At 31.5% G+C, this 16,746-nt stretch overlaps 4 protein-coding genes across 7 annotated transcripts in view; 3 read left to right on the top strand and 1 right to left on the bottom strand.

Moving 5' to 3' along the window:
• The first annotated feature begins 2,127 nt into the window (after positions 1–2,127).
• LOC116434633 (odorant receptor 13a-like) lies at positions 2,128–4,326 on the top strand. Of its 2 annotated transcripts, none has more exons than XM_076373488.1 (3): positions 2,128–2,331; positions 3,229–3,504; positions 4,044–4,326. In XM_076373488.1, exons 1-3 carry the CDS (start codon positions 2,161–2,163, stop codon positions 4,110–4,112), a joined length of 516 nt encoding a protein of 171 aa, XP_076229603.1. In that variant the 5' UTR covers positions 2,128–2,160; the 3' UTR covers positions 4,113–4,326. The 2 variants fall into 2 exon arrangements, with proteins under 2 accessions (XP_076229603.1, XP_031849051.1); XM_031993191.2 differs by lacking the exon at positions 4,044–4,326 and adding an exon at positions 3,772–3,834.
• A 1,253-nt stretch (positions 4,327–5,579) lies between these two features.
• LOC143175248 (odorant receptor 10-like) lies at positions 5,580–10,706 on the top strand. The gene is made up of 6 exons (XM_076373469.1): positions 5,580–5,839; positions 6,368–6,620; positions 6,956–7,059; positions 7,454–7,789; positions 8,470–8,745; positions 10,376–10,706. Exons 1-6 carry the CDS (start codon positions 5,645–5,647, stop codon positions 10,448–10,450), a joined length of 1,239 nt encoding a protein of 412 aa, XP_076229584.1. The 5' UTR covers positions 5,580–5,644; the 3' UTR covers positions 10,451–10,706.
• A 1,295-nt stretch (positions 10,707–12,001) lies between these two features.
• LOC116432268 (odorant receptor 13a-like) lies at positions 12,002–16,689 on the top strand. 3 transcript variants are annotated; one of them, XM_076373472.1, is made up of 7 exons: positions 12,002–12,348; positions 12,891–13,143; positions 13,263–13,369; positions 14,913–15,248; positions 15,765–16,040; positions 16,458–16,527; positions 16,676–16,689. In XM_076373472.1, the coding sequence occupies exons 1-6, from the start codon at positions 12,154–12,156 to the stop codon at positions 16,503–16,505; spliced, it is 1,215 nt and encodes a 404-aa protein (XP_076229587.1). In that variant the 5' UTR covers positions 12,002–12,153; the 3' UTR covers positions 16,506–16,527; positions 16,676–16,689. The 3 variants fall into 3 exon arrangements, with proteins under 3 accessions (XP_076229587.1, XP_076229586.1, XP_076229588.1); XM_076373471.1 differs by lacking the exon at positions 16,676–16,689 and having other exon boundaries at positions 16,458–16,630; XM_076373473.1 differs by lacking the exon at positions 16,676–16,689 and having other exon boundaries at positions 12,231–12,352; positions 16,458–16,630.
• LOC116432296 (nicotinamide mononucleotide adenylyltransferase) overlaps positions 15,997–16,746 on the bottom strand; it is a 98,247-nt gene continuing 97,497 nt past the window's right edge. Inside the window, exon 5 of the mRNA XM_076373458.1 lies at positions 15,997–16,030. Within this exon, the coding sequence (XP_076229573.1) occupies positions 16,012–16,030 (19 nt within the window). The 3' untranslated portion in view covers positions 15,997–16,011. The remainder of the gene's footprint in view (positions 16,031–16,746) is intronic.

Raw genomic sequence — 16,746 nt, 5'->3', positions numbered from 1 at the left:
ATTAAACAGAAAATGTAGTTCTGTGATAGATATTAGTTACTACAATTATTGTATTAAATTTACGCTAGTTGATTCATGATTCTTTATATCAATTGAAAATGTAGTCTTTTAAAAACTAATTACTAAAGTTATTGTCGATCTATATCTTAATCGATTTCACTGATATTGGCAAAGTTTAATGACACTGATGTAATTCAATGAATATTATATATATAATAATAATATATTATACGAAGAAATATCATGTTATATGATAATTTCTATGTTCTATATCAATGTTATATAAATAAGTGTCTTCAACCAGTATAACATCACTTACTTTCATTTCATACGTGCAACTTAAACTAATGTTTAAATTATTTCATGCTAATAGGACTGTGTTTACATTACATGCAACATTTTATATCTTATGATCGTCCTTTATAAGATCGGCGTTTTGTACACGCACAGATTGGAATTCTTTGACTTAGTTCGGTACACGCAGAGTAATTTCTGGCATTCGAACTACAGTCAACAAGAGAAAGTGATTTTAGCCGAATGCAAGAGGCTATGTGGCGTGTTCATCGTTGTTATTAGCTTTTGTTGTCAGGGCACTTGCGCTGGTTACTTGGTAACACCTTTATTGAGTAAGTGAATGCAAATATGCAAACAATAATAAATCTTTATGCAGCCTTCATTCATACGTGGCCAGAGAATTATTATGCAAATTACAATCTTCGTTGATTATTTTAGGGCAGCAATATTCGAATACAAATATATTTTTATTAAAAAATTCAACGAAACAAAGATATTATATGAAAATCTTTGAATTTGTTTAATGATTGTTATTTATTGTCTTTTCTGTAGAATTAAATATTTTATAAATGTACAAGAACGACATAATCGTAACTTCTAAAAATGTGTAACAGTATTTTATGTTAAGCGATAGACTATGTTAGATAATATGTTAGAGGTGCTATTTAGAACAAAAAATATGTAGTAGAACTACGTAAGAGAATTTTAATTTAAGAATTTATATAATTTACACTATGAATATTTTAGTTGTAATAATCGCTCACAAAGTGTACAAATTCCAAAAATTTCTGCAAGAAATTAAATAACTACGTATAGAAATAACAGAGGTTTGTCTATATGATTAAAACACTTAATATGCTATATTAATAATAGTTAATTTTTATTTCTCTTCGTTTCAATTGTCTTTTTTTTACTAAAGACAGACTTCTTATTATAAGGATTTACGAAAATGTATTTAAAAATACATGGAGAAAAAAGAGACATTCATTAAACAAAGCTTTTCAGAAATTACTATTGATATCACGTTCCGTGTCCATAAGAAAATAGTACTTTTACGTTTCAGCAAACATTGGAAAAAACGAATCCGACAGGATACTGCCGTTCAACATGTGGGTCGATTTTCCCACAGGAACTTCACCGTACTATGAAGTACTGTTCGTAATTCAGGTATTGTTATTTTCATTCTCATCAGTGCTTATTTTATGAAAACGTCGCTTTTTGTACAGATATCTCATGATACCTTGATTCAATCCTATCGAATTATCTAATGTAACAAATTCATAAAATTTTTCAATTATAATTTATATTCATGAACTATCGATATTTAATATTTCATTGTGACCTCAGAACTTTTTTCTCGAATATATAAACGAAACAATCCAATAAAATAACTCCACGTTTCAAAATAAAATACATGAATTTCATACAGTACACATTTGGAAATGTCAACGATAAAACCTAGCTACACTTTATGTAGCATTAACAATTCACTAAATTAAAATTCAATGAAACTTCAACAGTTCACTAAATCAAATTTCCTGTTTAATTGAACCTTGATCTTTAGTTGTATATACTTCCTGACATTGAAATTACATGTCCGATTATGTTGATAAAATAAGTATATAATAAATAAGATATAAATAATATTCTAAATACTATAAATATCAGCAAGTGTAACGACAATAATTACTTTCATGCAGATTTTGTGCGTGTACCATGTCGGTGTGTGTTACATTTGCTTCGATAATTTCTTGGGTCTCGTGAACCTGCAACCTGGCTAGTCAATTTCGTATACTCCGATGCAGACTCGGTAATTTGAACGATATTATTAAGTTTCGCGCAAAAGGCTATGTTTCCGATGAAAGTATGAAGAAGTCCGCAAAAATTTGTCACGAGAAGTTGAGAAGTTGCGTGAAACAGCACCAAGAGCTTATCGAATATTGCAGGCATCTCGAAAACATATTTACGATGATGATACTCGGACAGGTACTGTTTCTGAGCCTGATAATGTGTCTCGTGGGCTATCAGATATTTTTAGTGAGTATAAGAATGTGTATATACACAAATTAAAAGTTCATAGGAACATTTTCATAAACGAAGTTTCATCAATGGTTTACCTAATTACAGAATCTAATGTTTAAATTTTAATACACGAACACGTATTATATATAAATGTATCAAGACTGTAGGAAATTATTAAACAAAATAAACGCCGCATATAGCAATAAAGATTCATTTTGTGAATTGAGATCTTGTTCTTGACCTTAAAAGATGTCTTTTGAACTCTTTAGTTAAACAATTTAGAGATTCTCTTATCTAATAAAATAAATTTGCTTTCTTTGTTGATTTTATAGAATAATCAAAGAAACGTTTACGTAATCAATGAAGTGCTTCTATAAGGTTCCGAATTTATTACTAATATTACCTATAACCCTTTGAAATATTATAGAATTACTATTGGACTATGGATTCTTATGCATTTATGGTATAATTGAAAGTGCAAAACTGCACAGAATGCTCATGTTACAAAAGAATATATAAAATATCCAAAGTGTAGCATTTTTATAATATTTTATTTAAAAAATCCATTTTCTATTTGTATTTTCATAATTATATTCTTATAAATGTTTATTCGCATAAAAATCCACAATCTGCTGCTTATACTATACATGCAAAACAGTATAAAATAATATTTCAATAATATTTGATCGTCTCAGAACTAACGGGGTTATACAATTCTCCCTGCATTTTCAAAAACAAAGATAAACAAAACCTTTTGTAATCTAAAATATCTCACGATCTATGCATAATATTGAAGGAAAGAATATAAAATTTTAAAAATAGATAAAAATAAACGAACTGTAACGAAAGCACATTACTTATGGGATGAACCAATATTATACATTTCTTCTAATTAGCTTAATATTTGTACAGGCAGATATACCTCCTTCCCGTAACATCAGTTTGATGCTTAATTTGGGCGGCACGCTGGTTCAGCTGTTCATGTTCACGTATGGTTGCGACGGCTTGATACATCAAAGCGCCAGCATTGGCAGAGCGACATACTCTGGTCCGTGGGCGTTAATGCCCATGGACAGGATCGGAAAAATCCTACGGAGAAACATACTATTAACGATTTTACGATCGGGCCGGTCTTGCTGTTTAACGGCAAACGGATTTTTCCCAGTGTCCTTGGAAACCTACACTGCGGTAATTAACACACTCTATTTTGTAATTACTTCATACCGAAGAATTTTAACCTTCCGCAGTATGACCATATTCTAAATATTGATTTTGCAATGCAAACATTTGCATTCAAAAGATGATATTTCAAGTTCATTAATGTTGTTTTGCTTTATCTTGGATTTATTTATTTTACTTTGTCCTTTGTTTATTTATTTGTCTTTATTTTTGATTTATTTATTTTGATATATTTTTCATTTATTTCTTATATTTTTTTATTTATTTATTTTGTAGAACGAATAACTGAAACACACTGTCAAGAGTAAAACTACTATAGCTGTTGCAACGATTTTTTTCCACTTCCTCATTTTGGTGTAGCTGAAATTATAAACATGTTTGTTTGTAAAATTCTTTTAAGCTGCTTTTCGTTGATTTGTTTCTTGATCAGAACATTAAAAGTTAATATGTATATTTAACGGAAAATGAATATTAGTATGTTGTTTGGATATAATATTACAGTTGGAAAAAATTTCCAGTGTGATTAAATTCTACATGTGTTATTTTAGGTTCTCAGCACTGCAATGTCGTATTTTACGTTACTAAGGCAAAAATCCGTAAACGACGAAGAAAATTAAAACTGTTGGTTTGATACTTAAAAGTAATGTATAGGAAAAATTCATATGGAAATATTATTATTATATTTTTCCTATCTTTATGAATATGCAGACGACATTGTAAAACAACGGAGAAATCTGGTATCAACGGGAAGTGTAACATTTTATATTTATAAAAACATTATTGTTACAGAATGAAGTATTCCATAATATAGGATAGGGAAATAATAAATAGATTGAAGAACGTTGGAAAATGTTGGAAAAAACTCAATGTTCCTTGGTTTTAATTTTGTATTTTTCGTACGAATAAAAATATCAATAACCATCGCTGCTCTATATTATTAATTTGAAAATTCATTTAATTAATGATATATCTATAATAACATCTTAAATAGAATTAAGATTTAAAACAGGGCTTATTCTTAGTGTCACTCCTTGTCTTATGACACGGCCCATGGTTGTCGACATACTGACTACTCACGAATAAAAATGACCATGGACAAACTTTAATGTTATCATGATTAATGATACTGATTAATCCTCCAGAGACAAGAATTAGTTCACTATTCCTTGCAGTGCCTTCCAGTTCTTTATCCATTACAGTTGTCACTGATAAATAAAACGTTTCATATTCTTCACAGCTATCCTTAGTAGGTAGACAAAAATGATAATTAATTAAAACAGAAAAATAAATGTGTCTGAAATATAATGAAAATCATGTAGTATATCACAATGACGCTGTCCTTGAAGGATCAAAACTTTTTCATTTGTCTCGCATCGACGAGTATAACAGAATTATACATCATGCGAAAACTACACACACGAAGTCAATGGAATGTGCACGGTTCTGGTCCTAATTACTAACATTTACCGGTACCTCTAATTATTACATACTATTAATCACGTTAACTAAAACACGCGTTTATTATTAATATTATCCGATAATTACTAATCTAGACTTCTCTCATTTTTTATAGCTATCTCTAGAAAGGAGAACAAAAATAATAAATAATTGAGACAAAGATACGTAGTCCCTGAAGGTCTGCAACTGTTTAACTTCTTATCTTTCGTCAACGAATATAGTAGAATAATTATTTACTCGGACAGTATATATACAAATTGTCAAAAAACTGTGTATACCTGATAACTCGACACTTGATAACGTCCATCAAGCAAAGAAGGCAAGGCGTCGCCGATACCAGCAGAAAGTGTACTCGTCTCGGTCAGTTATCATCGAAATGAATCATTCGGTCGATGCGTCCTCGCGCCCCACACGCATGATATTCATTATCATAGGCAAGGGCTAGAAGATCGTTGCTGTTGAGTCATGAATAATGTACTTTTGACTTCAACTTGGCAGTGCCTTTACTTCACGCGTGATAAGAAGTGCAGATGGCAAGCGTCAGGTTCTTATTATCTGCAAAGGCGAATGGACAGGTGGAAGCGCTGTCAGGTGGTAGTGACATTTCCATTGACATCTAAGAAAATCAATTGGAAAGGTAGCGTACGGGTCAGAAGGCGAATATTATATTCTGAAGTAATCGTACCTCGCCATGCGACTCGCACAGACTGAAGACATTTCTATAGGCTGGGCATGCTTGTTAATGAAATCCGTCGGTTTATGGCTCGCGGCGGATGACGCCGAACAACGTCGGCGAAGCGCAGCGCTGATTTATACGATCTCAGCGATTTCTATTGCTACGTGCATTGCATTCAGGGATATCTATTTCTCGTGGGGGAACTTTAATGTAAGTGTGTATTTCGAGAAATTCAAGTCAGAAAGTTGTTAGTATTAACGGAGGGTTGTTAGATGGAGATTTGTGATCAGGCGATTCTTATAATTTTTTTTTCTAATACTTAAGACAGGTTTTTAAATTATTTTTCACATTAGTTTCTTGGATTTATTTTTTGAATTACTGTGCACGCTAGTGTAATGCAAGAAAAATGGAACGTAATTATGTGAAATATACACATGTGTACGCAAAAATGTACATGTCCCTCTACTCATCATATGACAAATCTTCTCAATAGTATTCTTTAGTCACTTCTATTTCCTTTATAGTACTTTTACAGTAGGAAAATGTAAAAATATACAGTCAGTGGTTGATTAACATTATTTCACAAAAATTTAGGTAAAATAGTAATGCTCGAACAATTTATTTTATAAAAATCATGTAATACTATGTCTTCTCTATTTTCAAAAGTCCCGAAACTGTGAATTAACGTTTAATTTCATTAGGTAATCGTAATTAGTGTTTGTTATTTTATATTTCTAGGATTGCGTTTATATTTCGTGCAACATTTTATACCTGATGATCGTCCTCTTCAAGATCTGTGTCTTGTATATAAACAAAATCGAATTCTTTCATTTAGTTCGATACACACAAAAAAATTTCTGGCATTCAAACTACGATTTCCAAGAGAAACTGATTCTAGCCGATTGCAAGAGGATATGCAGTGTTTTCATCATTGTTCTGAGCTTTTGTACTCAGGGAACTTGCGCTGGCTACATGGTGACACCCATATTAAGTAAGTAGATAAACTAATCTAACAAAAAAATTCTCTTTTGCATTACTATACGTATACGGAGATAATATAATAATTGTATTGGGAAAAAGTTCATATATAAATGAGTTCATATCAAATAAGTTTAATCGAAAATTTTTTTAAAGGAACCAAATAATTTAAAATACCAAATTGGTTCATATTGGTATAGATTAATATTGACAATTAACCTTTTGAACATTTTTTCATGTGTTTAAGAAAATATAGAATAAACTAATGTAAGCTTTAAGAATTCTTCTGGAAATAACTTTTGATATTAGGTTTCATGTCAAGACAGAAATAGTACTTGTGCGTTTTAGCAAATATTGGGAAGAACGAATCCGACAGGATACTGCCGTTTAACATGTGGGTTGATTTTCCCACAGGAAACTCGCCATACTTTGAAATACTATTTATAATTCAGGTATTATCATTTCTATTGTAATCCGTTTTATTTTACTATTTTGTGAAATTCTTTAACATTAGAAACTATTAAAAGTGTCTTAGTAGTATTTACATTCGCGAAATATGTAATGATTGATAGTAATATAGTTACTTATTCTAACAATACAGCAGGGCAAGATAAAATAATTTTATTTTTAAAAACAAATCAGCAGAGATATAGTTTAAAATTGTTTTTACAGTGGCCACATTTTTTGCGAGTACATAATCAAAATAATTCAGAATGATCCAAAAATCGACGTTTACAAATGAAATGAATACAATCAGAATAGTAAATCAATGGTACTTGTAATGATAATAATAATTTTAAACGTTAATTATCTGTGAGTATAATAACAATAATTCTCTCTTTGCAGATTCTTTGTGTATATCATGTTGGAGTATGTTACATATGTTTCGATAATTTTTTATGCCTGATAAATCTACATGTAACTAGTCAATTTCGCATATTACAATACAGGCTCGATAACTTGAACAAAATCATGGAGGCACAAGCCGATAATCTAGTTACCGAAGAAACCATGTCAACATACACAAAAAAATACCTTACGAGATTGAGAAGCTGCGTTCAACATCATCAGTCGCTAATCGAATACTGTAAGCACTTGGAAAACATATTTACGATGATCGTACTCGGACAGGTGTTGTTTTTGAGCTTGATATTATGCCTCGTGGGCTATCAGCTATTTTTGGTAAGTACACGGTACATAAACATTAATATAAACTGTTAGATGTTAGCTCTGAAAAAGCTATAAAAATAAAATTCAAACATAAATTTATGTATATAACTATTTGACATAATTTAAAATAAAAGTTCTGTACCTTATTCTACTTGGAAAGATCCTTGGGATACATGTTACTATTAGAAGTCATCGATATAATTCCAAACAAATGATTAATTAGTTAATTCAGTACTCAGTATTTTGTATTAGTTAATCAGTTATTTAAAGAAGTATAAATTTAACTATGTTTTTTCGAACTATATATATATATATATATATATATATATATATATATATATATATATATATATAGTATTTAGTTAGAAATTATATTTAATAAAATAACAGAAACATTTTTTGGAACTTTTAACCTGATTTTTCGAGCAAGTTAAGATTTTTCAGGAATTTTGTAAGGAAAATCTCTTATTCGATGAAACACCGTGTTTTCTTTTAGTTTTAAGTACCAGTTTTAAATCATTGAATATAAAAAGTAGCATATCATGCGAAAATAAAACAAGTTAAAAACTGAATTAAAATGAACTAAAAAGTATTCATAATCCTTCGAAAAATGTGCTGTAAGATAACACTAAAATTATTTTATTAAAATAAGAAATTAACGTATACGTGCTCTTCTCTGGTTAATTATATAGGCAGATACACCTCCTTCCCGCAACGTCAGTTTGTGTCTTAACTTTGCCGACATACTCTGCCAGCTATTCATGTTCACGTACAGTTGCGATGGTTTGATGCGACAGAGTGCCAATGTTGGAAGAGCGACATTTTCTGGACCCTGGGCGGCAATGCCAATGAATAAAGTTGGTAAAGTTCTGCGAAAAAACATATTAATTGCGATTTTGCCATCAAGCCGGCCTTGCTGCCTTACAGGTAGCGGATTTTTCACGGTGTCATTAGAAACCTACACTGGGGTAACGTATTATACTTTTCTTTAACAAATTGAATTTTGATAAGCTTTTGGAGTATTTGAGTATGAGTAACATGTATAAAAATAAAATATAATTAAGCTGCTAATAATATTTATTGTTAACATATAAAAGTTATTACAAAACTATAAAATTCTTGATAATTATGGACTAATAACACTGTGAAACAAATTTTAACCAATTTTGCTTTTTACAACAACCACTAGGTGATTCTTATAGAGTTCCTTACCCTAAATACGAATCCGAAAACCAAATTGCTGCGCCACGTCCAGTTTTCGAAAAAACTGGGTTTTTGTAAAAATGATCGAATATTTCATAAAACCAAGTGTTACGTAAAAACTAAAAACGATATACAGTTAAAATTTCTCGTAGAAAATATAGGAGTCTTACTCGAACACGTACCTATACAAATTTTGAACTTTGCGTATCATTAAATGTTTGTAAATGATGATCAAAGTTTAAAAAATAGTAGATGCGCGTACTTTATATCCATTTCTGTTACATTTCTACGAAAAGTGGGTTGGCTAGCACGAATTTGCTATGCGCCATTGGATCCTGCTGACATTTCTGAAGAGGAACCCCCCCCCCCCCCGCGAGAAGCGCGAGATCGGTTTTTCTTTGGAACAGGGTAAGAAAATTACCCTGTCATTAGATGTACCATGTAAAAAACCGATTACAATGATGTTTTTCCTTTATATTATATTATATTAAATTATTCTATTAAACATCAAATTATTCAAAACAGAACGATCGTGAAAAGCTTTCTCATAACTATTATGAAAATTTATAAAACAATTACACATTATATATACATATAAGAAGTGACCAGGGTCCAGCTGTATACAGCGCGTAGTCACGGCCCTGCATAGTGTGGCCAGCGAGCGATGGCCGTGTGGCGCGAAAGTTCCGTGCACGCGCTCTTCGCGGACATTTTCTTACCCTGTTCCAAAGAAAAACCGATCTCACGCTTCCCGCGGGGGGGAGGGGGTCCTCTTCAGAAATGTCAGCAGGATCCAATGGCGCATAGCAAATTCGTGCTAGCCAACCCACTTTTCGTTGAAATGTAACAGAAATGCATACAAAGTACGCGCATCTACTATTTTTTAAACTTTGATCATCATTTACAAACATTTAATGATACGCAAAGTTCAAAATTTGTATAGGTACGTGTTCGAGTAAGACTCCTATATTTTCTACGAGAAATTTTAACTGTATATCGTTTTTAGTTTTTACGTAACACTTGGTTTTATGAAATATTCGATCATTTTTACAAAAACCCAGTTTTTTCGAAAACTGGACGTGGCGCAGCAATTTGGTTTTCGGATTCGTATTTAGGGTAAGGAACTCTATAAGAATCACCTAGTGGTTGTTGTAAAAAGCAAATCGGTTAAAATTTGTTCCACAGTATAATTAATCATTTTTGGAAACTATACCCATTTATGGAGGTTTTATTTTGCATAAAAGTTTGTAGTCTATTCATGTATATTTAATTCAAAGTAGATCATTAGTAGAGTATTTTGATTTTAGAATTTTGATAGTGTATTTCGTATGTGATTAATAAATATAAGCAATGTCACAATTAAAAATAAATATTAAACATTGCACTATTTTTTAGGTTCTCAGCACTGCAATGTCGTACTTTACTTTACTCAGACAGAAATCTCTCGACGAAGAAGGAAATTATAGCTGAGTCCACAGAAATTTTGTTGTACATATGACAGATAAAAGGAATATGCAAGCAAGATTCACCGAGAGCCTCCATTAGCTATACTAATCTAACGAATACGTTAGTAATTCTATAGCTCCAATAACACTTGAAAATTATTTTTAATACAAAATACTAGTTTATACTCGTATCCTTATTAGCAAATTTAACCATTTTGTGAACTTCTGTTTAAAACTAATATTTCAATAGTAAATGTAAATATCCGATGCAAATATTAATAACGAAAAAAATGATGATTTACTTACTTAAAAATGAACCTCTCTATGTTACTAAAACTTTTCAATACATCTATAGAGAAAAATCATTTAAATTTCAATTCACTTTCAACTGAAAACTCGAAGTACATAATAGCATATATTTCAGAAAATAGTTAATAATAAAATTCAAGATCAAACGCGAAGCTGCATTAATTCACTATTCAATGTATTATGAAATATGAAAACAGAGACAAACATGATACAAATCACCAAATACTATGTCTGCACCACACATTACATGAGCCTCCTTTAAAACTAGAATCACCGATCATTTAATACCACTAATATGAAATCCTTATCATAAAAATTGTAATTATAGATTATTTTCAGTTTCATCAGACATTCAGTACAGTATTCAAGTGAAACTATTTATTTTCAAGGTCATTTCAAATATTCAGTACTGTAGTGTCGTCTCGATTTACAACAATTCGGGATTTTGAGTACAACAGAAGTTGAAGAAATTGTAGAATTGACTCCGGAGAACACGTCATTTTTTAATTGTTAGTGGTGACACTATTTTTGTTGACTGACTCGGCTATCCATTTTAGATTCAGATTTTTGGTGATTTTAAACGGCTCCTACCCGGGAAGAAACCTTCTCTTAAATTTCCTCGGTGAAGGAGTAGCGATTGAGGCGGAAACCGCGTATTCTGTCCTTTGGATTTTTTGAGTCTCCGAAGGGAAGGCGGTCAATTTATTTCATAGGCCAACGTTTAACGAGATTCTTGCGAGGTAACCACCTCCAATCTAACGGTTGTCTTCAGGTAGTGCGAGTACCGATGATTGACCTATACGTCCAAGGCCTCGACCGTAACAGCTAATACGTTTCTGATACTCATTTGAACTGGCACTGTAGTTCTAGTGTTAATCATCAATGCAAAAGCCTACAATAAATCAATCAAAACACTTTCAAACTTCTTTCCAACTTCCGCCAAAATTTTACTTCCTACAAAGCAATCACAAGATACACGAAATTCTTCCAAAAACTTCTAATTTAATTTGATAAAGAAATATTCCTCGTGAACCAATTGTCAATCTCCATACGGTCAACAGCGAAAACTGTCCCCAGATACACTAAACTTTTCCGGCGTCAGCGATGAAAGAAAGCTACGAGTATTCCCACTGATCGTTTCGTTTGCTAAACAATCCATCCTTCGTGAATAATGTACGACGCATGTTCGATTGATCCACTTTGTATCCATGTCGGTTGCATTTCCACGAGGGAAAATGAAGAAATGTGACGACAATAGTTCCAGGAGCTGATGAAAAAACACGGGAGCCCTAAATACAGGGTGGAAGTAGATCAAAGTCGCGGTACGAGGTGGCTCCTTGACTTTCACATCCTCGATGATCTACGGCGGCGGTTTCCGCCCGAAATCGATCGACGCTAAGCGGTCATTCGAAATTCAACATGCGCGTCGAGGAGACTGAAGACTTTTCTCTGATCGTTACCAGCTTTTACTTTAAACTGGCCGGCATTTGGCCAGCAAATAATCAAAAAGAAGAATATCTACGAAGGGCCACGTACTCTACCGCGATCTGCCTTCTGGTTTATGGCATCGTCATCGAAATAAGAGACTTGTACTTTTCGTGGAGCTCGTTTGCCGTGAGTATGTGGACGGCAGATACTTTACTATCTTCTGGAATACGAATAATTGGATTGTTTATGTGAATGTTTATCGAGTTGGATTTTTTGAATCCAGTACTTATTGATTGAATTAATATTGCGTTCAATGTGTTATTGTTCTCATGTTAGTGATGGTATTATATTAATATTTTTGAATTATCTATTATTTCTTATAATAAATCAAAGTAATACGTCATCGATATTAGCCAGGTGTTTCTTTTTTACTAATCGTAAGTTAGTTAATGAAGTTTCTGAGTGATAGTGTAAGGTGTTGAATAAACTCCTTATCGTATATTTTTAGACTGAAAACCACTAAAAAATAGTAGGTTTAAATATAAATAGTTTTAACTTGGAATAGCTTATCATGAAAATTTGATAGTTATAGAAAAATACCGATGGAAGTCTATATGTTGTTGAAGCTAGTGATACGATATTTATTAATATAAACGCGGGAATGCATTTTTAGGAACAAGATTGGTAAAAATCTAAATTTCCTGTATTTCGAATTTCTTTCATTTCAGGAGCTCATTTTCGTATTGTGCAATCTTATGACTATAGCAATGGTGATTTTGAAGGTAATTGTGCTGACACTGAATAAACAGCTGTTTTTCGAAGTGGTCGCACATTTAGAAAAACATTTCTGGCACAATAATTATGATCCCTACGAGAAACTTCTTTTGGATAGATGTCGACACATGTGTACATTCTTTATTTGTATCTTCAATTTCTTTGCTATAGGCACTGTTGTGAACTACACACTAGCGCCGATCACGGGTAAGATAGTTATCTGAAATTTATTTCAAATGAAATATTAATTCAGTGACATTATGTCTAGAAATTTAATAACAGCTAATTTTACGCAAAGTAACGAAGCGGTTTTTCTTTCATTCTAGCATATATTCAAAACAATGAATCAGAACGAATATTTATATTTAATTTATGGCTTGATAACTCCATTCTGTACTCGACGCCATATTATGAAATAACATTTTGCAGTCAGGTAGCGTAATATTTAAAAGCCGAACTTTTTCTTCTGAATAAAAAATATAATTCTGTATAATAGTACACTTGGTATAGTAGAAACTGGTCAATTGACAAGTGTCGAAACTAAGTGAAAAATTCTTGTAAGGCACGAAATTATTTTAAATAAATTTAAAAAATGTGATCAATTTGACGCCAAGTTTTCAGTAAAAGGTAATCAACGACAACCAAATATTAATTTATTATATGACAAAAAGGTTATATGCGTCTGATAATAATTATGGATTTTCTAGAATTATTATTAATACATCTGATAAATTAATTATATACAGAATTATGAAAAAATTCGTAATTCTGCATGAACTTGTTATTGGTTAGACACTAGAATTATTTATTGAAATAAACGAAAGGTGAACATTATAATATATAGTTACCAAAATTACGTCGTGGAAAGGAAAAGTTGCAAACTGAATTATATTGTATTTCCAGTTTCTGTTAAATATTCATCTAATTGAATGTTTTAATGTATAAGGCATATAAAAGCCATTTTAAAGGCAAATGCTGAAACAACATTCAATTAATTAAACCATTACATAGTACAAAAATCGGAGCTCAGTCGAAAGCTATCTTTAATCTAATCTTGATAATAAGTTTTCTTTTATAATCACTGTACTCGTTTCTACAACAGTTTACACTTTTATTTAACAGTCGAGTCAACATGATGCTTGAACGAATCCAGATTTATGCTCTATTAATTCCTGATTTCTACTTGTTGATGTTCAACCGACAACTCTTACGAGACATTGCACATTAGTTTGCATATATAATTCAATATATCCTGATACAGTTCAGTTGAAATTACTTATTATATGGACAATTGAAATAGCGAATTCCAAATCAGCAGAAGTCAATTAATTAGCATTTCGACAAACTCAATCTCAATATATATATTTTGAAGTTATTTCTTTACGTTTTCGTTCCTTCGCAACCTGTACCGCTATTCTTTTACAAAAAGGAGTCCGTGCAGAAATTCTGCTTGTACCACAAATGGTGTTGACCTCCTGTTCATGATTTATTCCTCAGCTGTAGTCGGTTCAATACCTTTATCGTTAACAGTTAAAGTACCATGCAGTTAGATTGAATTTCAGAAATTTCTGTACAGAAACTCCAAAAGTGTATCTATTGAAGTTTCAATTGAGTTACAATTCAGTTTGCGTATTGCTAAATCAAATTCTTAAATCATTCAAGAAGAAATGAAGAATGGGCTAATTTAATCCGTTTGGTGGTTTTAGTGTTAATACTTTATCGAACAAAGAGAAAAATTCTTTGCACATTCCATGTCCATCTTTGCTCTAAAATATAACAATTGATGACGGAAACATAATATTTCACTTGAAGTCACATGAATCGAGTAATATTTGTGTTTGTTAGATTTTGTTTAAAGTATTCACCCCGAGTCTCGCACGATATTGTAAGGCGAGGGGTTAAAAAGATTGGAAAGTGCATATATGCACCCACAGCGCTGAAAAGATTAAATTTCGTATCCTTTCACACTTCTGCAGATCCTCGTTGTGTACCAGTATGGCATTTTTTACCTTTGCCTGGACAATTTCTTGTGCGTCACCAACTTTCACACTGCCAACCAGTTCCGTATATTACAATACAGGTTAGAGAACCTATACAGAACCAGTAGCATGGAAAAACAATATAAAACATCGGAACCCATATCGCCTCAGTGCGCAGACGACTGTTACGTTACGTTTAAGAACTATGTGAGACAGCATCAATCGCTTATCGTGCATTGTAATAAAGTGGAAAAGACGTTTACAGTGGCAGCACTCGGACAAGTGCTGGTTTTCAGCATATTAATATGTCTCGATGGCTATTTAGTATTAATGGTTAGTTAATAATTATAAACAAATATCTATTGTAATATTACAACAGAGTTCGGTAGCATTTGTTTGCCAATCAGTTTGAGTACAATTGCAACTAATTGGTTCTCGAATTAATTGTTATCATCGTTATAATTATTATTACAAACATTCTTGTGAATAACTGCAACTACAAAAGTCCACTGTAACCCACAGAATTTAGGACATTTTTTAATAGTCGTAGAGATTAATTCTTTTCTTTGAACCGTTAATTCACTGTTATATGATAAATAGTCATTACATATCAATATATATATAAAAAAAGAATATCAAAGTTTGCACTGCGAATAGATCTGAAGAAAAATGTTTCGCAGGTTTAAATGAAGATAATGTTACTTTCTAATTACAATTTTTAAATTATTTCCTTTATGTTTCATTGTTTTTCTTCAGTTGAAATTAAAGTTAAAATTTTGATTGCTGTTTTTTACATGTTCGATAGAAAATCGTGTTAAACTGTCGATAATAATACTGCGTGTCACGTAGGAAGAAGCGCCGGTTTCAAGACGCCTCATTTTCGCGTTTCACATAATCGGCTGCATCTGTCAGCTGTTGATGTTCACCTACAGCTGCGATTGTTTGATGAGGGACAGCATGGACATCGCTTCGGCCGTTTATTCGATGGAATGGCAATTATTCCCGATGAATTATAGCGGAAAAATGCTGCGGAACGATATGCAATTGGTCATCATGAGGTCGAAAGAGCCTTGTGGTTTGACAGCTAGTGGATTCTTTATCGTCTCACTAGAAACCTACACGAAGGTAATGCAAATTATAATACTATTTAGTTACAGAATTATTAAATAGTTATGACGAATTATTTTTTAATTAATTAATAACAATAATTTTAAAACGACTCATTTTTTCACGACTATGTTACGATAATTTATAATAATTTTCTCAATATTCAGTTATGATGAATTATGATGAATTTTTTATGAAATAAACTTAAATAACATTCAAAAAATGTTTCAAAAACATGATTTTAATTTTATGTGAGCTTTGAGAAGGATTTGTAATTGCCCTGTTTATTGTTATATGTTTCCCTAAATAATTCGTTAATTCTAAATGTATCACAATAAATAGAATTTGTACTTCATGTTGATATTTATGTGGCTTACTTTATATTATACATGCATTATATGCTACAAAATTTCGAATTATGTAAAATCATTGCAGGTGTTGAGTACAGCTGTATCGTACTTCACGCTATTAAGATCATACTGAAAGTCTATGAAGGATCAATTTTGTACGTATACTCAATAAATGTACATACCTATTATATACAATAGCATATAGTTATCAATAAATAAAAATTTATTCTTACTATTGGTAATAAATATTATTTGACTATGCTTTGGGATATGGTGGTCTATTTGCAAAATTCATAAAAGAAGATTAACGATTATACGTAAGTATTTACAACTCTATTCACAAAAAATGGCCTTACAAATATACTGTAATATTC

The sequence above is a fragment of the Nomia melanderi genome, chromosome 13 (assembly GCF_051020985.1).
Source record: "Nomia melanderi isolate GNS246 chromosome 13, iyNomMela1, whole genome shotgun sequence".
NCBI lineage: Eukaryota > Metazoa > Arthropoda > Insecta > Hymenoptera > Halictidae > Nomia > Nomia melanderi.
The sequence above is the reverse complement of the archived record's forward strand: the minus strand, read 5'-3'. Positions and strand labels throughout refer to the sequence as shown.